We start from the raw sequence: 23,384 nt of genomic DNA on the forward strand, positions 1-23,384 counted from the left end.
AGGAGCTCGACGGCTGGGGCTGCTCACGCCCAGCAGCCCCAGGGGGCTGGACACGGTGAGGGAGAAACTTTTTAAACGCCTCCGCTTGCTTCTTTGACTCTTGAAATCTCTCGACGACCGCATTGACTGCATCGCCGAAGAGACCAGAAGGCTCAAGCGGAGCATCCAATAAAAAAGCCCGATCTTTTTCTTTTATTTCGGCCAAATTTAACCAAAGATGCCTCTCAGTAGCTACAAGGGCTGCCAAAGACCGCCCAATTGCTTGGGCGGTCTCCTTAGTAGCCCTGAGAGACAGATCGGTGGCCCGACGAAGTTCTCGAACCTCGTCAGGACCCACTCCCTCACTCCTATCCAGATCCCCCAGCAGGTCAGCTTGGTAAGCCTGGAGCACTGCCATAGTGTGCAGACATGCTCCAGCTTGACCTGCTGCCGTATAAGCTTTGCCCACTAACACCGAAGTTGCTTTAAGCGGTCTAGTGGGCAAAGCTGAGGCCTTCAGAGACGATGCTGGACCAGGTGACAGATAGCTCGCGAGCGTCTGTTCAGCCTTGGGCATCGCCTCATAACCGTACTCTTTCAGCCCTCTTATACCTGAATATAAATGAACTTGAGGGCTGAAAAGACGTGACGAGTACGGTTTATCCCATGATTTAGATAACTCGTTATGTAGATCAGGAAAAAAGGGAAGGCCCCGTGGTGGAGGTGATGTAGCTGAAGAAAGGAAACGCTCGTCTAATTTGCTTTTGGGACGAGCACCCGTTTTCTCAGCTGGCCATTCAATATTAAATTTTTCTACAGCCCTAGACATCACATCCACCAGCTCCTCATATGCTGGGGAAACAGGTGGCGAATCTCTTTCCCCAGTGTGTGTGCTTATACTGTCCATACGCATCGCATCAACCTCCTCAGAGGAAGAGCAATGAAGTAATGGAGGGCTCTCTCCCCGGGCGGAAGAAGCCGCAGAGCGGGCTTCCGACACCGGGGGGAGAGCACTGGATCCTCCGGGTAAGGAAGGAGAAAAGGCCCTCGGACCCGTCTCCAACCCCTCCGAAAGATCCTTTTGCGATCCCCAGGAATGCATTCTCCGTGCTGCCTCGGCAGCAGCGGGTCCTGCACCCTGAGGATCGCGAACCTGACCACTCTCGTCAAAGAGTGACAGGCGAGAACGGAGCATGCGAAGCGGAAGCATCTCGCAATGCTGGCACTCAGCCCCCTCGAAGGCTAAGACCGTATGCTCCATTCCCAAACAAATAACACAAAGCTCGTGTGTGTCCCCACCCGTTAAATAACGCGGGCAGGGAGAAGCAATAAAAAAGAATAAAATCACAGGACTGTGGGACATCAAAGGTGAATAAAAACATAATGCTGCCTTAAAAAATCAGATGAAGGTATCTCAGGAGACAGGAAGTGAAGCTAACTTTGGATTCGGACATGCCTTGATTCCTTCCTACATTGGAATGTGTCCTCCGAAGGCAGCATTTTTTCAGTTTTCAGAGGTAGCCAAAGAGAGTGGGTTACGATTTACGAATAATTCACTCAACCGATTCATTCAAAAACACTGATTCAATCAAGAATTGGTTGATTGTACAACTTGCTTCGCCTGGATCAATTTTCGTTGACGGATCAAAAACAGACAAAAATAAAGTGGCAAATGTCTCTAAAATGTCAATTAGGCTATTCAATATTAACTTTTTGTTTGTTGTTTATGTAAGCTATGTGACACATAATTGGAGTTCAGGGTATCAGTATGGTTGTCAATCCAGTTTATAAACCACACCCACAAAGTCACATACAGCTCAGCTTAATTCAGCAGCCAGTGTGGAGTCTGTGCTGGCACTCATGTGTTGGATGCTGTTGTCCATCACTGTGCCAAAACAAACATAGATTTCCAGTCATCTGCCTTTAGCCCTTTGACTCTTCGCATGCGTGCGTGCGTGTGTGTTTGTGTGTGTGTGTGTGTGTGTGTGTGTGTGTGTGCACGTACATGCGTGTTTGAGAGAGAGAGTGAGAGAGACAATGAAAATAAATTAAATGAGGGATTTAAGTGAACTGGGGGGGGTGGGGGTTGGACAGGGAAAATGAAAAAGAAAAAGGAAGACAAAAGGACAGTTACAGGGATAATTAGATTGTTGAAGGGGGAGTCGACTGGTTATGTAATGATTCCTTCACATGTCACAAAGGATAATAACCTGCAAACAGCCTAAAACTAAAGTCAAGGTGAAATTGTTGCCATTTATTCAATGCACATTCCTACTATTATTGTGAAAGTTTCATCAGTGTATGTTACTACAAATGTTAGTCTTTTAAGTCTTCATATTCCTTAATCTAATAATTATTTCTTCGTAATTAATTTGTCCTTTGAAACGTCTTGGGTTACGACTGTAACCCTCGTTCCCTGAGAAGGGAACGAAACGCTGCGTCGGAAATCGACACATTGGGGAACGCTCCTAGCGTGACGCGTCTGAAGCCTGAATGAAACTAGTCCAATTTCGATTGGTGTTGCGTCATGACATCAGCCATGACGTCGCATGTGACGGAGAGCGGAAGCTATAAAGAGACACCGGAACAAAGCAGCGTCAGCTTCTGATTGGTCGAAGCAAGTCGTTTTCAGGGCGCAAGCAGTGTGGCCGAGGGACGCAGCGTTTCGTTCCCTTCTCAGGGAACGAGGGTTACAGTCGTAACCCGAGACGATCCCTTTCGAGGGAACTCTCGCTGCGTCGGAAATCGACACATTGGGGAACGAAATGTCCACTGCGCCATACTGAGAGATACGCCCTGGTGTGAAGCAAACTGGCACACTCAAGACGAGAGAACCCGAGAACCCGAGGTAGAGGGTAGATTCAGACTGTAGTGTTTTATAAAAGTGTGAGGGGAGGCCCATCCCGCGGCATCACAGACCTCCTGAAGGGAAACTCCTGACAACAGAGCCTTAGAGGAAGCGACTCCTCTAGTAGAGTGGGCTCTTAATGCCAGAGGTGAAGGCAAATCACGCACCTCGTAAGCTAAAGAGATTGTTTTCACTATCCATCTGCTTATAGTTTGTTTGGATACAGGTAAACCCTTCTTTGGAGACCCAAAGCACACAAGTAGCTGGTCCGATTTCCTCCAGCCTGCGGACCTCCGCATATAAACTTCCAGAGCTCGTACCGGGCATAGTAAATTTAGCTTAGCTTGCTCATCCGACACATGCGGTGGAGGATGGAAGGCCTGAAGAATAATAGACCGTGCCACATTAGATGGTACTTTAGGCACATAACCAGGTCTAGGGTGGAGAATAGCCTTTACTCTACCAGGAGCGAATTCTAGGCAAGAAGGAGCGACAGATAAAGCCTGCAGATCCCCGACTCTCTTTAGGGATGTAATAGCGAGCAGGAAAAGTACCTTAAAAGACACAAATTTCTCCGAAACTTCATCCAAAGGTTCGAAGGGAGCCAGGGATAACCCCTCGAGAACCTCAGCCAAGTCCCACGTAGGGACCCTGGATCGGATGACAGGCCTCATCCTCCTAACTCCACGAAGGAAACGTACAATAAGTGGGTGCCTCCCCAAAGTGTCTACCCCTAAAGGCGTGTGGAAGGCAGCTATGGCCGCCACATAGACCTTAAGCGTAGACGGGGAGAGCCCGTCAGAGAATCGACTCTGGAGGAACTCCAGCACTGAAGCCACTGGGCAGTTAACTGGGTCCGCCTGACGTTCTCTGCACCATAACTTGAAAACATTCCATTTTAAAGCATACAGTTTCCTCGTGGAGGGGGCTCTAGAGTTTAAGATGGTCTCAACAACCTCAGTTGAGAGACCAGCATTTACGAGTTGGTCCCCCTCAGGGGCCAAACCCAAAGTTTCCATAGTTCGGGCTGAGGGTGAAATATTGTGCCCTCGGCCTGAGACAGAAGGTCCCTCCTGATCGGAATTTGCCACGGAGGGCCTGCTAGCAGAACTATTATATCTGAAAACCACACTCGGGCCGGCCAGTACGGGGCTACTAGGAGCAAACTGATCCCGTACTTCCGGACCCTCTCTAGAACCCCTGGGAGCAGCGCGATCGGGGAAAAAGCGTACAGACGTAGCCTCGGCCACGTCTGCACCATGGCATCCAACCCCAGTGGGGCTGGGTGCGTGAGGGAGTACCAGAGTGGACAGTGGGCGTTCTCTTGAGAGGCAAACAAATCCACCTCCGCCTGACCAAACTCCCTCCATATTAGCTCCACCGTTTCTGGGTGAAGCCTCCATTCCCCGGGCCTCAGCCCCTGCCTCGACAGGATGTCTGCTCCCACATTGTTGACCCTAGGGATAAACATGGCCCTGAGAGATAGAAATCTCCCCTGGGACCACAGGAGAATCTGATGCGCCAATTTGCACAGGGGGCGCGATCTCAAACCCCCCTGATGATTATGTAAGCTACCACCGACATACTGTCTGTTCGTACCAACACATGATGACCCCTGAGGTCCGATAGAAAATGTCGGAGGGCCAGGAGAACTGCCATCATCTCCAGACAATTGATGTGCCACAAGAGATGATGACCTCTCCAAATACCCCTGGTGTAGCGGCCTTCCATAACCGCACCCCAGCCTGTGAGGGAAGCATCCGTGGTCAGCACTTTCCTCCGACACGGTGCCCCCAACACAGGGCCTAGGGACAGGAACCCTGTTTTCTTCCACATTACCAAAGCACGAAGGCATCTGCGCGTTACTTTGATAGTGCGAAACGGGTTGCCCCTCGGGGAAAACCCTCTGGTCCTGAGCCATCACTGCAGGGCCCTCATGTACAGCAGGCCAAAAGGAATCACGTTGGACGCTGCCGCCATGAGGCCCAACACCCTCTGGAAGTGTTTGACAGTGATGGCCTGGCCTAGCCCGAGACTCCTTACTGTAGTCAAAATGGATAGTACACGAGCAGGAGACAGCTGTGCCCGCATCGTGACTGAATCCCACACTACCCCCAGAAACGTAGTTCTCTGTTGAGGAATTAGTGAACTCTTTTTGACATTGAGTCTTAACCCTAAGCACTTTAAATGATTCAGAACAACATCTCGATGTTGAACTGCCATTTCCACTGACTGTGCCAGGATGAGCCAGTCGTCGATGTAGTTGAGGATGCGAATGCCTTGAAGTCTCAAAGGAGCAAGAGCAGCATCCATACATTTCGTGAAAGTGCGAGGTGACAGTGCTAGGCCGAATGGAAGAACCCTGTATTGATAAGCCTGACCCCCGAAGGCGAACCTTAGGAACTTCCTGTGTTGTGGAAGGATGGAAATATGGAAGTAAGCATCTTTCAGATCTATTGTGACAAACCAGTCCTCGGATCTGATTTGGCTCACAATCATAGGTATGGTCAACATTTTGAACCTGTATCTCCTCAGAGACCGGTTTAATACCCTGAGATCTATGATAGGTCTTAGCCCTCCATCCTTCTTGGGAACTATGAAGTACCGGCTGTAGAACCCGGCTTCCCTCTCCTGAGGAGGAACATGCTCCATGGCCTCCTTTACCAGTAGGGACTGAACTTCCTGTTCCATAACCTGACCCTGCTCTGGACTGACCAGTGTGTGAACCACCCCAAGACAAACAACACCAAATAAGACACACAGGTTCACAAATAACGCTTGCTGAAGAGCAGAAGCTGACGCTGCTTTGTTCCGGTGTCTCTTTATAGCTTCCGCTCTCCGTCACATGCGATGTCACGGCTGACGTCATGACGCAACACCAATCGAAATTGGACTAGTTTCATTCAGGCTTCAGACGCGTCACGGAGCGTTCCCCAATGTGTCGATTTCCGACGCAGCGAGAGTTCCCTCGAAAGGGAACTACTTTTCTTTTGCATTGACATTGATAATGTTAACCAATAGCCTGCTAGGCATTGTTTTAGAAAACTGGATTCAATCTGTAATGCCCACATTTCATAATTCAGTCAATTGATAAAATCAAGCTCCTGCCAAAAATTATTATTGAATATCCTGTTCTACTCAAAAACATGTTGGCAATTATATGGAAGGAAAATGGGTTGCAAAAAACAATTCATACTGATTTTAAAGGGATAGTTTCCCAAAAAAATAACACTGTCTTCAATTACTTTATTTACAAAATATATTTTGAAGAATGTTAGCAACCAAACAGTTTGGGTTACCACTGATTTCCATTTTATAAACAAAAAAGACATATCTGTATTGAGACATATCTCAAAATATCTTCTTTTATGTTCCATAGAAGAAAGACATAAAGGTTTGGATTTCATTTTCATTTTTGACTGAACTATCCCTTCAAGACATTAATGCTGTCAGTTTTCTATTTTACCATTTTTTTGAATACATCTAATTTTAGAGTTAAGCAAAAAAAAGTTTGAAGATATGTTGGTAGTAATCGTCAGAATAGAGTTGAAGTGAAATTATAATAACAGCCAAAGAACCTCCTGGTTCTGTGATGAGGAACCAGTGCACCCCCTATTGGATGCATAATAACAGTTAGCTGCATGTTGTATTGTTGCTGTTGGTGATGCTTTCAGTGAATTTGCTGATGTAGATTGATTTTCCAGATCCAATCAATGCAAGGAAACAGAGAAGCTGATAAGCGTAGGTGAAATCCTACTGGAGTCTTAAGTTAGTACCTCATTAAAGTCCTGGGTTGTTAACGCTGATGAACCGACTCGCTCTGGTTGACTGCGCACATCTCCTGATTCTCTATACCCTACTCATGTCTGTCAGTAATTTGACGACTTGAGTCTCTCCTTGTGCGACCTGAAAAGTCTTTATGTTGTCATCAATTTATGTATATGATATTTCGTCTTCGTTGCTATTTATGATCAGCTTTTGATCATGGTATACACTCAAGCGCTCCCACGGATGCAGTTTAAACAGCAGGAGATTGACTGTCCTTGATTGAAAACCATCAAACCAATGTCAAGAGAGGAAGTCGACACAACCAATTACATTTTTTTTTTTTTTCTCAAGGTTGTTTGTTGTGGGTGATTATGAACAAGTTGGGTTCTCTAAAGAGAAATTCCTCTATTTTCTCTCAAATTCTAGTAGTTTAACACATTAAAAATGATACATTTACTGAAATACTATTTTGGTTTTACTTTATTTTGATGGCCCCTTTAACAGATTCTGTTGACTATAAGTAATGTTGCACCTTCATGTCTACTCTCATTAGAGTGTTATTAGAGTATTAGTAGACGGGTTAGAGCAGCCCGTTCTCATCCCAAGGCGTCATCTAACTGACGCTTTTGACCATGCGTCAACATGCCGACGCACATGGTACCCCTTAAGCGTCAATATGAGACGCGCCTCCTAGTGGTCTAACCCTAACCCTATCCCAGACCTAAACCTACCCATAACGGAAGCGTCATCTAACTGACGCTAAAGGGTGCCATGTGCGTCAGATTTAGACGCATGGTCAAAAGCGTCAGTTAGATGACGCCCGAGGATGAGCGTCTCATATTGACGCTTAAAGGGTACCATGTGCGTCGGCATGTTGACGCATGGTCAAAAGTGTCTGTTAGATGACGCCTTGGGATGAGAATGTGTTGGTTAGAATTAGAATAAGTTGACATGTACTTGCAAAGTTAGTCAGTAGAATGTCTGTTGGGGGACCAACACAATAAAGAGTTAACAGATATTAAGCCGAATTAATTTTTATGTAATATTATTTTCTCATCCAAATTCTGCTGAAGACATCAGACCATTACTCCTATATACAATTCAGGTCATTACCAACAAGTAATGTTACTACATATACCATTTAAAATAACACCTTGTTGCACATATAGAAGAGCCAGCATTATTTCTTTGCACAATTTCCCAACCATTGATTTCTGTCTGTGTGTGAGGAGACTGTAATGTTCTCACTGGCAGCCAATCAGAGGTCTGTCTAAACACTCTTGGCTTAGAGAATGAGAGATCTTGTTCTCTGTAATTACTGTGAACACCCATAATGGAAGAGAATGACTGTCGCAAAAGCTAAGAGACACCTGAGGATTTCTGGGGAGTTTTGTGGTGACTGTATCGCTGAAAGCGATACACATTTCTTTGAAACGCAAAGCTACCAGAACATGAACATGTAATTGAAGGCTGGATTGGTTATCCAAACAACCGATTGTTCTTGCTGGGAGTTTTCAGTATTTATTGATTGTGGGTGTCATATATCATTAATGTTGGCTGATTTAACTTCTAATTAGCACAACAAACTTACTGAATCTATTAATTACAACACAATAAATCTGCAACACATTTTTGCTATAAAATGAAAACAGACAGTGCTCGCATACAAATGTCATACAGCTTAAAGCAATATTTCAGACAAAAATGAAAATTCTGTCATCCTGACTTAGGCCTACTCTTAAGTCCAATCTTGGCCCACTGAAAAAAGAAAAAAAAAAGCCTCCATGCACACATTCAGGGCAGTAAAACACCTTTACACAACTTTTATTCCTTTTCACACAAATTATGATTACAGGGGCATATTTTCAGTTAATAAACACTTACTTTTGCATGCTTTCTTGCACAACACTGTCATGACCTCAAATTTGTTTTACCATTGTGCACAATTTGTAAACTATGACAAGCTTACATCACATAAGCAGGTTGTATGGCTTTTTTTATGCTCACCTTGTAAAGCATTGCACTTGTGATACAGTGTGCTCTGCTATGAGTCCAGTGAAACAAATCAAAGAGCTCAAAAACGTGTAGAAGGAAGCTGAAGTGCATTGTTGCCTCAGCAAATGTGCTTTTCCTCACATTTGCTTTTTTACACTATCTGATATGTTTAGGGTGGCAGATTCATGCACTGAAAGCACTTTTAATGCCACTCACTTACAAAACGTGCAAGCAACACAATATCATTTTGCAGAAATGTTGCCAAAGACACGTTTTCTTTTTTTTAGGTGATAAATCTTTGAAGGGGTCTATTTATAGTTTGTGTCAGGAAGTCTCAGTTCTCTTAGTCAATCTAATTTATTCTGTTAGATTTGCTGTGCTAATTAACAGTTAATTAAGAAGTCTTTAAACATATATGGCACTTCTCAAGAAAGCACTGTATGCAGAAGAAATGTCAAATCATTGATGGATTTCAGGGAGAGAATGGGACAGCATCTGGTCCATGCAAAGCAGAAATGGAAAAACAGTTTGCACAGCATTTGTGCTATCCAGCAGTCACAAGTCACCCCTCATTTTTTTAGGGGGGAAAAAGACAGCTATTAAAATCCTCTGACATAACTGAGTTAAATTCATATCACAATATCACAGTCAATCGAAATGACACTGAGACTCTTGGGCACTATACTCAAGAAGTTAAATTAATTGAAAACAGAAATGCAATTAATTTGTTTACAAATATTTATACTGATCACACAGTTTATAAGGATATTGTATACTTAATTTCATAATATTTAATTAAACATACTGCTGCTTAGCATGTCATAGGTGTTGAAATTTGATGAATAATTAAAGCCCTTATATAGTCACACTGTGCTTAACTAGCTGAAATAATCGCATTTAAGATGAATTGCTTCATTCAAAGTACATTGAAGTTAGAGTTTGATGTATGTGCCCAGAACATATCCTGCCCCGGAGCAGGGGCCTATACCATGAAGTCGGTTTAGGTGCCTAGCCAGTATATGTTTCAGTTTAGTTTGTACCGACCCTGGATTTTAAGCACATGAAAGTGCATGGCTCGGCTTTTAGCTGTGTTCATCATCATAAATTATGCTCCACGGCTAACTTGCTCCGGGCCAGGTTATGTTCTGTGTAAGAGATGTCAAACCGAAATTGGACCAATCAGCAGTGAGCAAAGGGACACATGTCTGATGCAATAAAGTCACTCCCCCATTTTCTCTTGCTCCAAATGAAAGGTCACTAGTAACAGATTAATAGTAACAGATTTTTAAAGACAAAATTGTCTGGCTATAGTAATGCTAACTTATTATAATTATTTTATATTATTCATATAATTATTATACCCCAATTCATTACACATGAGCAATTTTAGTTTAACAATTATTATTAAGCATTTTGTTTAAATGAATATAAATAAGATTTGGAATCAGTAGCTTATTGTCAACTATATTTATTCTTGGTGTGTAAATGCATTTATATTCTTCAATCTCCAAATCTCTTAAGAAGAGAGAAAAGAATCTCGCTGATTCTCTTGGAAGAAGCGAATTACAGTTTATCTGTGTTTCAAGGCATGTGATTGGCTGTTCACTACTGATGACACACTTTCATATGCACATGCTCCATGACCTCAGGATCAAAACCTGAGTTGAGAGAGAAAGTTGATGATCATGTACCATTATTATAGAGATAATCAAAGATTTTAAATGACTGTGCAGGATAACACACCTGAATTAACACATGCGAGTCCTTCATGTAGATCCAGTGACAGATGGCTGGTGCTACAGTGACTGTCTGGTGAATTGTAGCTTATTTTTCTAGGTGTGAGATAGCAGTTGGCTGGTGTGAAGATGAGCAGGTGTGACTGGATGTTATCATTAATTTATTCTAGTCCTTCATCCACTGCTTTTGCTTTTCCTGTCTTCTTTAGCTGATACAATAAATAACTGGACAGCCAAAACTACGGGTGCTCTACATTCTAAGAAAAAGGGTACAAAAACTGTCACTGGGGCAGTACCCTTTAAAAAGGTAGCATGTACCATATAAGTGTTACGGTTGGGTGTAGGCAGGAAGCACGAGGAGATCAGGATTTCCAAAAACAATATACTTTACTAATAAATCAAACTCAAACTGATACAGGCAGGCAAAGGATGCACAGGTAACATACACACACCTTTCACAAACGGTTTACTTATGAACAAAACAACAAACAGGTACAGGCAGGAAAACTCACAAAAACACCTAAACATTTACAAGAACCGACAAAGACAGACTGAACACAGGCAAACTAAATACAAGTCCAAATGAACACTAACGAGGTGAAGACAGGTGACACAGATGATAATGACGAGGGACAGGTGGATAATGAGGGAGTGAGTACAGGTGTGGAGACAAGAAGCATACTGGGAAGTGTAGTGAAGATGACTAAGACAGACAGGTGCAGACGAAGACTGTGACAATAAGTACACTCTGGGACTAATATGTACAATAAGGTATTAACTAATTACCCTTTAGGGGTAAATGCGGTACAAAGGTGTACATTTTGAAAGGGCAGTGTTGAACATTACAATATATTTGTGCATACTTACAAGATGATTATGGATATTATTACACATTACAATTGGACACTAAAATAATATACAATTTATTATCGAATTATCTATGGGCTTTTCTCAGCAAATATTGATATAGCTGAATCATTTAATTAATTTCATTTGACATAATTGTTATTGTTAGATTTTTTTCATTAATAGTTCCACTTAATAATATTAATAACAAAATAACAAAAACGTCTGTAGAACTACAAACCACGCCCTACTTGAAGTTACACCTCCTTTCGACTGCATCCGAAATAGCATAGGTGAAAAAAAAGAATGTGACAAAAGTAGTATGTTCAAATTCACAGTACTCATAAAAGAGCAGGCAAGAAGTACCCGGATGACCTCATACATCAGGAGAATCTCTGAAGTGCATACTATCCCATGAGGCCACGGGAGAGGATTTGCGAATGGCAGTAAAGCGACACAACTGACGCTGGTAGGTCACATGATAATGAAAGCATGGCGGATGTAGTCCATACATTCATACATCACACACTCATACTATATAGAACATACTTTTTAGCAGTCATGAAGTAATTACTTATTAAAAATAAGTACCTACTTTTTGTTCATCCTGTTTGTTTTTTTCCTTACATTTTTAAAGAATTTAATTATGAAACTATACAGTCAATTTTAATTAAATTGACTGTACTAAACTAAACATAAAAAAATGTACTTGAAAAGATTGCTTCAGGCAATGACATCCATGCTTGTTTCTTCACAGGAGACATAATAGTAGGCGTAACTTGAGAGGGCGTGGTTTGTAGTACTGAGGGATACAGACAAACCCTTCTCGAAAATGCACCAAACACTTAATCTGAACTCTTGTATAACTATTGCCTCTGTTTTCCCTCCTCACAGCCAAACCGTCTCCCCCTTCCCTGAGCTCAGTCTGACAACAGCTGTGTGTTATTCCTGAGGAGGAGTCTGTTCGGTTGTGCCTTATTTTGGAGGAGGAGCCTGCCCAGCCATTGGTCGAACACAAGAAACCATTAGTAAAGCAGTATGTTAAGGGTGGAGAGGGCTGAAAGGGGAAGTTCACATGCTATACATTTAAACCTAACGGGTCTACAAAAAAGAGACCTCTGCTATGATTCATAATATTATTCCCATCCTGTTAGAAAGTGAAAGAACAACTCAGCCTGAGTCGAGGAAGTATTTCTGTTCCTAAAGGGTTTTCAAGCTTGCAGGCTGTGGGAGAACTGTTAAGGAAAAGTTGGTGAGTGGCTTTGCAGATTTAAATGTAAGATTTAATGTGTGGAAAGTTGCAAATTAAGTTGTGAAATGTTAAATGAGTAAATACTTCTTTTTTTTACATGGTGGCAAGTATTCTGTCCAAAAGTTGTTCTATGCATCTGCCCAGCTTTTCTCCCATGGTCAGAACAAAGTGTTACATTTATATATAAAACTGTGGCTTTCTTTCATATCTGGTCTTTCATGTCTGGTCCTTGAAAGGGTTGTGGTAGTTTAGAGGTGTTGAGTGACAGAGTTGAAACATGCCAGGTCAGCAAATAACCGCAAACAGTTGTGAGGACATCTGCCCTGCTCTTTTAAGTTGCACACGTATTCCATTATTGGAAACTCCAAACACACAGAGTATAATATCTCTAGAAAGTTTTTTGTTGTTGTTGTTTTACCCTTTGACAATCAACTTGTAGGGTAGTTCATACCGAAATGAAAATTACGTCATTATTCATCAAAATTCATTCATCGATCTAAACCTTTATGACTTTCTTTTATGAAACACAATAGAAGATATCTTTAAAAACAACATTAAACCCAATTGACGTATTGCAGGGGCAAAAAAAAAATGTATCAAGGTCTCCTATTTTATGTTTCACAGAAGAAATAAAAGTTCTACAGGGTTGAAACGACATGAGGATGAATGAGTGAATGATGACATGATTGTCTTTTAATTTTTTTACTATATGTAATTTTGTATAAAATGGCCCAATCTTTATTATTACCCAAAATCAAAACTTATATGTTAGCTTCTTCAAAGTTGCTACCTTTTGCTTAGATTCTGCATACTGTGGTCATGTCAACCAATTTCTTGAGGTGCCATTTGGGGTGCTTTTAAATTGTCGTGACTTCATTCCTTGTTGGGCACTTGCTGGCTGCTTTTTCCTCACTATGCAGTCCAAGTTTTGCAAAAACATTATGTAGACACTATATTTGTCTGGAAAATTAGGGTTTTAAGATCATGAGAAACATTTTTTATTTGAATCTATCAATATATATATATATATAATTACAGTAGATACTAACATTGAAAAAAATACTCATGCAGGTGTAAATAGTAAAAGCCAGTTCCCTTTCAGTCGGAAACGTCAGACGTAGTCGACGTCGACTGAATGGGGATCACACCAGGGAGCCAATCATCTTCGAGTACTATTGAACGAGCCAATGGAATTGGCGTGCGTGATGACATCACACACTCCGCCCCTGCGGTGCGGGTATAAATACGGAAGTGGATGCACGCACTAGTTGCCTTTCGCTTCGGAGCCGATCGTTTGATGTCTCTGAAGAGTGCTGTTGTACAACGAGCGAGTGTATCGGTGTTCTTCTGGAAGACTCTCCCAGTGCTGGTGGTTTCTACAGCGCGAGTGCAGCGGTGATCGCGAGCTTTGAGCTCTCAACTGCTGTTTTAACAGCAACACATTTCTAAAGGTTTGTGTGTAAGGACGGCTGGTTAGAGGGCGGAAAAGTGGGAAAAGTGAGTGCTTCACTGTTTCAGTTCACTGTTCAGTGTTGCCGCGGTCATTCCCCTGTGTGCTCTGGCACTGGTGATGGGTTCTATTTCCTGAAAGAGCAACACGGGCGCGTTTGCGTCTTTTTCAAGATCTCAGTGATATTCATCATACCTAGGTGTTGAGCTAAGATGCTCCTAAGATTAGTGATATTTATTACACCTACGTGTTGAGCGCTGCTCCTAAGCCCTGTCCCTTCCCACCTTAAATTGAGGGGTTATCTGGAGGCTTTTGTCTAGGCACTGGAAGGTGGCAGCTTTAGTGGCGTGTTCAATGGTTATCCCCATTCAGTCGACGTCAACTATGTCTGAGGTTCTTGACTGAAAGGGAACGTCCTGGTTGCGTATGCAACCCCCGTTGAAGGGAACGGAGGACGTAGTCCCCTTGCCATTACCGATGGACCACCGCTGACTCCGAGTTACGCTCGGCTCCTCAGCGAAAAAGCAACTAGTGCGTGCATCCACTTCTGTATTTATACCCGCGCTGCGGGGCCGGAGTATGTGATGTCATCACGCACACCAATTCCAATTACGTCCTCCGTTCCCTCCTTTGATGCGCAAGCTATGGATACCCCCTCTAATGCACAACATGGGTCTAAAAAGACCCGTATTCATTTCCTATGTTATTTCATGCATGGCTCGGCATTTTTTTGTTTAAACCTTTTGAAATCACTTTATTTGAGCATTTTATATTTCATGATCTATAAATTTCATGATTTATGAATATTCAAAATATCTTGTTTTCAATTATCACAAATTCATATTTTAATATTTCCTAGGTTTTGTGTAAATACATCAAGTTTACACACATGGGTCTAAAATGACCCATCAATGCAAGCGTGATAAAACAAAAGAATAAAGAAAACTTTTTGTTAAAATAAACAGTTGTTTAGATCAACACATTCACTGTAGTACTTGAAATATGTTTATTGGCCACTTTGTCACGCATAACACACAAATATAACCGATAACACTGAAATTGAACTGTAGTGTAGTGCAACTGGGGGATCTCCCCGCCACCAATGTAGAGCATCCACCCGGATGATGTGACAGCAGCCATAGTGCACCAGAACGCCACCACACAGCGGCTTATGTGACCGATAGCATTGATTTATGACCACAAATAAAAATTAATATGGAGGTACTGCCCAGGTAAGGTTTCTGCCCAACAGTGCCAATATATACTTGTATATAACTTTCTATTGCAACTTTTATTTTGTTGACCTAGCTAACATTAGATAAAATAAAATATGTTCACCGCAAGCTAGCTAATAGTATTGGACATGTTTCTCTTTTGTACTAGTAATGGATTTCAAGGTCAAGGTAACCTTAGCCTAAACGTTCAAATTTTAGGCTATATCTAGATGTCTTTCACAAAATATCAAATATTTTCTGTGACAAAAAATGTATTAAATAAAACTTACATGCATGAAATATACAAAAGCAGCCGTGTTGAATTGTGAAATGTGTGGCAGGTGAATAGTTTTCTGCAGTAAATATATTTATACTATTTATAAATATCCCATGTGTGTAAAATTGATGTAGAAATACAAAAACCGTGTTTGTTTATAAAGTAAGAAAGGAAAAATAAAAATAATGATTTGTGGAAATCAAAAACAAGATATTTAATGAATACCTGGATTAATAAATGACAAAATACATTTCTTTCAACTATTCAGCAAAGAAACATGAATACGGGTCTTTTTAGACCCATGTTGCGCATTAGAAGGGTAGTGAAACAAAATGATTTTTATTCGAAAAGTAAGAAAGGAAAAATTTAAATAAGGATTTGTAATGATCTAAAACAAGTTAATTGAGGAATACCTGGAATACTGAATGATGAAATTAATTTCTTGCAAAGATATAGAAAATGAAAACTCAGTCGGGTCTATTTAGACCCATGTTGTGCATCAAAGGGTTAAGGGAACGGTGGGTTGCATACGCAACCAGGACGTTATGCTTGTACATAAAGCTTATAATTAAACACAGCTGACATTAAAACTGCTATCTTTAAATAATGAAGAGAAAATGAAAACAAGCTAAAAAAAATGCTTTATTCTAGCACTGAGTCATGATGAGGGAAGGTAAAAAAAAACGTGATCTTAAATTAGAGAGTGAAAGTGAGAACTTGTTTCCCATTATCCTCTATAACATTTATGAGAGCTCTTAATTCAGCCGCAGGCATAAACATTGACACAACTTCATGGAACCAAACAAAGTTATAAATTAGTAGCATTGTCAAGTCCATCTTTTAAAACAGCTAAAAGTTCTAGCATTCTTATCCTGCAAATATTACAAACTAAAAACACAAGAATGTCAGTGTACGATACATTTTATATATGCAAATAGAAGTCAATTGCTTGATTTCAGGAAGGAAGCACTGGGTGTGGACACTGTGTGGAGAGAGAAGGAAATACTGTGTGGGTTTCTTTTGTTTCACTGTGGGCGATAAGGTCCAGAGTCTTTAAAGGCCTCTTCCTTTGTTTATTAACAGCCAGAAGGGTCAACAAATGATAAATAAGAGCCATAGAGATTAATCGAATGTGCCACAAAGCACTATAATGTTTACAACATATCAGATCTACAGTTGACAGAACCTCTGTCTATAGTACCTAAACATACTGTATGTTAGGGCTGACAGCTGGGTATCAGCATTTTGGGGTCTGTAAGATTTTTTATGTTTTCGAAAGAATTCTCCAATGAATGAATGAAACCTTTATTGCCCCGAGGGGAATTTGTTTTACACTCATGGGAACCACAATAAACATAACCACAACAAACATAGAATAAAATATATAAATAATACGCATCTAAAATGTTCAACAGCTTAAAGGAATCAATAAATAGATATATATGCACATTTAAAATAAATCTATGTGCCCATAGATGATCCATTTAATAATTGAATGCTCCTCGGCACGAATGATGTAATATGTCGTTTAGTTTTTGTTCGGGGCATTCTGAATCTACATCCAGAGGGGAGGAGGGAAAATTCTGTGCAAAGTGGGTGCAATGGATCCTCCAGTATCCTCAGTGCCAAATTGAAGGTATGCTGGTCAGTAAGATTTGTGATGCTTTTCACATCTGATCCAGTAATTTTCCTACCCATTTTTGTCACCTTATCCAGCATGTTCCTGTTCTGGATAGAAAGAACCCCCGAACCCCCCCCCCCCCCCCCCCCCCCCCCCCCCCCCCTCCCCCTGAATAAAGATCAAATAGAACAATGTCAGGGTGCTAGTCTCTGCATTAAAACTGCGCAATTTTCAAAAAAAACATAATACATATACATTTAAAATAATATAATTTTTACATTTTCCCTCTTTGAATTATTTTTAATATGCTCGACTGACCTGGTCAAAAGCCAGGAAATTATCATTCAAGCTTTAACCTTCTGTTGCTTTTTTACAGAAGGAACTTCATAACATAGATTCATAAAATACACACAAGCCTCAGATCGACATGTGCCATGCTGACTGGAGATGTGCCATCTTGCTGCCAATGGGTCACATTATCTGTATATGGTCTAATAGCAAAAACCTGGGGGTCAGGTTTTGTTTACATTATGCCAACATTTGACCTGAAATCGCCTACATTGTGGTTATGAGACCACAATATGAAAACTTAATAAACATGCAAAATAATGTCTTAATGAAAACGTAAACATGCAGTGTGGCTTATGTAAATAATGGTTAACATTAGAAAATTCAAGTGCAAATATTATTCACTATTCACATAGGGATTTGGATGATGTAATCTGTTATGTGTGCTTTATCTCAGACCAGAAACCAGAAACTCTCCCGCTATTTCCTCACTGTTTCCCCGAGAGCACACTGGAGTGAAGCAATTGCCCTCTCTCTCTTTCTACAGACATCTCATCATCCCTGAGAACACTCTCCCACAGCTGTCCCCCTCAATCTCACTGCCAAATATTCCTTCACATGTCTGTAATGGCCAACTCCACAGCACAAGCACTTAACGCAACCTCTGCTGAAAGCAACTTTGACACATCACTCATACCTGTTCGTAAGTATTCTGTAGTTTTGTGCACTATACTGAATGAGTGTCAGCACGATCTGTGACAACAGTGTGCAGCGTTATCAAGTGGGTGTGTTTGGATGTGGACTGGTGGCATTTAGAACAGCAAACTGCTCTGAATTTCACACACCATGTGGAACTGAAATTGGGTCTTGTGGTTTGTGTATGTTGGCAATGAAATGTGTGGTACAAATGTGTGTGTAATCATATTTTTTGTATGTAAGGTAAGATATATTATCGTAGTGTACATTACTATATATGTGTGTGTGCGTGCGTGTGTGTGTGCGTGTGTGTGTGTGTGTGAGAGTGTTCAAAAGTTTTGGATTGGTACGATTTTTTAAATATTTTTAAAAAGAAGTCTCATGCTCAGAGAGGCTGCATTTATTTGATCAAAATGCAGTAAATACAGTAATATTGTGAAATATTATTACAATTTAAAATAGTTGTTTTCTATTTTTATATATTTTAAAATGTTATTTATTTATGTGATGGTAAAGCTGAATTTTCGGCATCATTATTCCAGTGTTCAGTCACATGATCCTTCAAAAATCATTCTTATATGCTTATTTTCTGCTCAAGAAACATTTCTAATGATAATTATTGAAAACAGTTGTGTTACTTAATACTTTTGTGGTAAATGTGATACATTTATTCAGGATTCTTTTATGAATATAAATTATATTTGCAATATAAACCTTTCAAAACATTGTCTTTACTGCCAATTTTGGTCAATTTGATATGTCCTTGCTGAACAAAAATATGTATTAATTTCTTTAAAAAAATCTTACTGACCCCAAACTTTTGAATGGTATATTACTAAAAACTACATATTTGATGTATTTCTGCCCGCATCTTGAACAATATCTGAATATAAATAGTATGTGCTGTATCACAAGGCAGTAATGTGGAACAACTGAAACATCAAACCAATGTGTTGACTTATGGTTGCTCCCATAACTGTTTCTAACAACTGGCATACCAGAGAACTGTTTGACAGTGGGTGATGGTGGTGCCATAGCTCTAAATGTGAGATATGGAATATGTTTACTAGATCAGAAACAACCAGCTGTGAAAACATAGCCGACAGCATAACAAGCACATGAGAGTCAAAATACAGCAAGGCTCTTGATAATCAACAGAAATCCGTATTAGTACACTTTGGGAATAAATCACCATGAATGAATTGTGCCAGCTGATAGTGTCCCTTATTTACACATGCTGTTTACTATTGTTTTAGCACCGGAGGGAATTATGCAAATCAGGAAATGGTAAAAATACACGCCAAAATAATTGTGCTAAGAACCGTTTGCTTGATGAAATTTCCAATCTTGCAGGCCAGTTCTGAGTAGTGGGGGTTGCACCAGACATTATTTCCTGGCAAGTTTTTTGAATGAGGTGCAATCTATAATGAGGCTAATTACATAAAAAAGGCATGATATTGACTAGTAATACTTGATGCTGCAATGAAATGAGGTCAAACATGCAAAGAGGAATTGAAAAAGACATCATAGGCCTATATCATGATCCATATGAATAATGTTCAAAACAGGGTTGGACAAAATTAATATAGCCTCCCTTTTAATGAATGGGATGAAATTTGAATTACATTGTCCACAACCATAGGATTTTGAAGTTAAAAATATATATATATTTAATGTTGAATAATTATGCCTTATTTCCTGAAGTGTGGAAATAAACTGAATGAAATATTTGTAGTATTTCAATATTGTTAGAAAGATCAAAATACCCATCAAAACAGATTAAAATATTTTAAAATCCATGTACTTATGGGATCATGATTTTAAAGTTTCAACAAAGCATCCAGGTTTGGGGCTGACATTTCCTGACATTCATTACACCATTGATCTTTATACATTTTTAAGATGACATTTCTTACATTGGTTATTCATTTATTCTGATGTTTCCAGAAGTGCTCGGCATGCTGTGATATTTTAATTGATATTTCATATTGAAACTATTAAAAACTGAACCTCATGTCGTAGCACTTGAAATATACTTTCACTACGCATCTTTCTTCCATTTGATCATTTGATGTTTGTGTGCAGCCTTAGCCTGGTTAAAACCAGACAATTCTCAGTTGTAACTGAGTTATGGTCTGGCAAAGCGTCATAGACAAATCATTTCCAGAGGGGCGTCACCAACGGACGTCGCGGATAGACCTAAAACCAATCAGAGCGATGAAGGAGATGACGCATGCAGAGCGGCGGAGAAATATCTCCGAGTGTTGTTCTTTGCTCGGTTTTTAACAAAAAGGAAACGTTCATATCGCTTAAAACAGACGCGATAGCGGCATCCATCTTTGTAATGTAGACTACAAAATCTGCTTCAAAATCCCAGCGCTGTCGTCATCGTGTAAAGCCCGCCCCAACGTTTCTGATTGGTGCCTCGATTTCGGCGGATTGTAAATGAGCTTGAATGAGCTCTTTGCCAGACTAACTTTCAGAGCAAATCTAAATTTGCCAGAAGTTGTCTGGGTTTTCCCAGGCTAGTGCAGCCTGTTAAAATAATGAAAACTGACACTCAAAAGAACTCAAAAAAAGAAGAAATACTGACTTTTTATTGTTCTCCAAAAGTAACCAAAAAACAAACAAACAAGTGACTATTGGAAAAGGATTTCATGAGTCTCAAGAAAAATGTTTGTGTTCAAAATAATTACAATGCTGTTTGTCATCATCCCCATCTTATTATATGCTTTTCTGTTTTGCTTTTTTGTCATAAAAGCATTGTGATTAAGTCTTGCCACAGATCAGAAACTGTGACAAGTTACAAGATTATATTTTAGATCAGAGGCTTTGGAATTTGGATACATTTTCAAAGAACCCAGCAGGCCATCACCTCTTGTGTGTTGACAATGGGGCATAAGCTGACTCTCTGTGTCCCTGAAGACGGAGAAGTGCTAATTGATGACTTCTTGATGTGACATTTTAAGTTTTTATGTTTTGTTTTATGTTTCATTTCATTTTGAAAGAGAGATAATTAAATCATCAAACAGGGACGAAGATACTGTAGATCGAAACATTTGAGGGAAGAAGCTAAGCCGAGAGAAGAGAGAGAGAATAAATAAGGGAAATAGGACAAGACTTTGCTTTGTTTTTGGAGGAGGATGAAACGAAGTTGGAACCAGAGGGGTTGTAGATGTTTTCCAGCTACAGGACAAACGCTGAGTGACTGTGTGTATGTGTTCCTCAGAGGAACAAAACAGCAAGCCAAAATGTTGATTTATCTTCTGAAAACCCTCACATCCAAATCCCCCAGAATGTGAAGGAAAAAATAGCAAAGAAAACGTTTGTTGGTCTTTATTTCACCTCAGTACAACAGCTGCATGTGCATTCACCTTGCATTGACACCTTATCTTGACATTGTTTTTTTATTGTTAAATGAAGGACAGTCTGAACATCTGTGTTTGTGGCTCTAATGGACCAGCAGAGGTTACTAAACCAGTGATGGACTGTTTTTTCAATTGGTGCCATGCCAGGATGGTTATGGTTTACAGTTGTTAAATAATAATAATAAGTCAAAATAAACAGAACAATTCCAATAGGGTTCTCACACCACTAAATATTTAATTATATTATTTTAATAAGAAGAATTTTAGCTGTTGATTTTATGATTTTGGAACATAAGTAAATTATTATGGTTGATGACATCTTTGTTTGCAATGGTTTAAAAATGACCAAAAAAAAATCTTTTTCCTAAATTTATTTTGTTTTTCAAATTATTTTTACATTTTGTTCTGTTTCTACTGACTCTGCATCAACAGTTAGAATATGCTCTTGTCTGAGCAAAAATACTGATAATTGTGACCTAAAATTCAATTACCTTTGTATGACAGCGACAGGCGCAGAATACGTTCTTGTATACATACAAAAAAAAAATGTTTTTAAAATGTATCTCTTGCCCTGTTTACACCTGGTATTAAGATGAGTTTTGCTCGATCGGACCACAAGTAGACGAGGGAGACTCCTGGTGTTTTAATCCGTCTCTTTTGTCCACTTTCGACCACTTCTGTCCGGATTTCTTCGAAGGGAGGATATTGTAATGTACGGACAGAGGCGGTCGGATCCATTTGCAGAACTTTATTGAAAGGGAACATCAGAATCGAAGTCAAACAGGCAAAAGTCGAGGCAGGCAGCACAGGTTCATAAACAGAGTCCAGATAACAGGCTAAGGTCAAAAGTCCAGGGAAACACGAAATACAAAGAACTAGAATCAGAGAATAATGCCCGGGAAAGGTACGCTTACGCTATACAATACTTCGCACTGAACACAGGGAAAACACGGGCTTAAGACAGGAAAACTTAATCAGCTTAATAAAACACACCTGAACATAATAAACATAATGAGTCCATAAAGAAACATAACATAAAGAGAGAGTGTCCTTCAGAGGCTCTCGAGGGCACTACAGCTGCCGATCGTCACATAACCCCCCCCCTCTAAGGAGCGGCTTCCAGACGCTCCTAAGAGCTCCGGGGGGAGGTCAACAGGGGCTGGGATGGAGGGCCAGGCCCATGGAGAGGCAGGAGGTCAGGCCCATGGAGAGACCTGGGGCCTGGAGACCACAACAGGGCAAGAGACCATGGGGGAGCACACTTGGAAGGCAACCAGGGTGGAACACACTTGACAGGAGACCAGGGTTGAACACACTTGGAAGGGTACCAGGACGGAGCAGACTTAGACTGAGACAAAGGCGAAGCAGACTCAGACGTCCATGTCATCATCGCCTCCATGGCACCCGCAGAGTACCTCGACTCGGCACTTGACTCACTCGACTCGACACTCGACTCGGCACATGACTCACTAGACTCGGCACATGACTCACTTGATTCACTCGGCTCGGCACTTGACTCGGGACTTGATTCGGGGCTAGATTCACTTGACTTGGAACTTGACTCAGGGCTAGATTCACTTGACTCGGGATTCAATTCTTTCGAGTCGGCTGGCACGTGCTCAAACTCCAGTTCGGCCGGCGAAACCTCCGCTGTATCTGGATTAGCAAGTTCAACAAAACCAGTGCGGAATACGGGCTCGAGGGGTCCGATACGATGGGTGGGTTTGGCAGGAACGGTAAACTTGAAAGCCCCTCTGACGGTCATCAAGGGAGGATCGAACAGTTTGTTGAGATGAGGCTTTAGCGGCGTGCGGAATGAGTGAGAGAAATCAGCCGCAAACGAACCTCCCCGGTGCAGAGACAAGAGCAGTTCCTCGGGATCCTCCTCTTCTGCGGGGAGTTCAAAAGCCTTTCTGAATAGGGCGATAAAAGGAGGGAACGATACCCGACCTGGTTCCCAGAACGCGCCTGCCCACTCCAGAGCCTTTCCAGTGAGCAGTGAGCAGATAAAGGAAACGCGGTCGTTATCCGAGGCGTAAAACTGGG

At 41.0% G+C, this 23,384-nt stretch overlaps 1 protein-coding gene across 1 annotated transcript in view; it reads left to right on the forward strand.

Moving 5' to 3' along the window:
* The first annotated feature begins 12,199 nt into the window (after nucleotides 1–12,199).
* The window catches only part of gypc (glycophorin C (Gerbich blood group)), a 58,933-nt gene continuing 47,748 nt past the window's right edge, over nucleotides 12,200–23,384 (forward strand). The window contains exons 1-2 of the mRNA XM_056251922.1: nucleotides 12,200–12,424; nucleotides 17,822–17,977. Coding sequence (XP_056107897.1) covers nucleotides 17,893–17,977 — 85 coding nt within the window. The 5' untranslated portion in view covers nucleotides 12,200–12,424; nucleotides 17,822–17,892. The remainder of the gene's footprint in view (nucleotides 12,425–17,821; nucleotides 17,978–23,384) is intronic.

The sequence above is a fragment of the Rhinichthys klamathensis genome, unplaced genomic scaffold, assembly GCF_029890125.1.
Source record: "Rhinichthys klamathensis goyatoka isolate OS25496 unplaced genomic scaffold, OSU_Roscu_1.1 h1tg000090l_1, whole genome shotgun sequence".
NCBI classification, from domain to species: domain Eukaryota; kingdom Metazoa; phylum Chordata; class Actinopteri; order Cypriniformes; family Leuciscidae; genus Rhinichthys; species Rhinichthys klamathensis.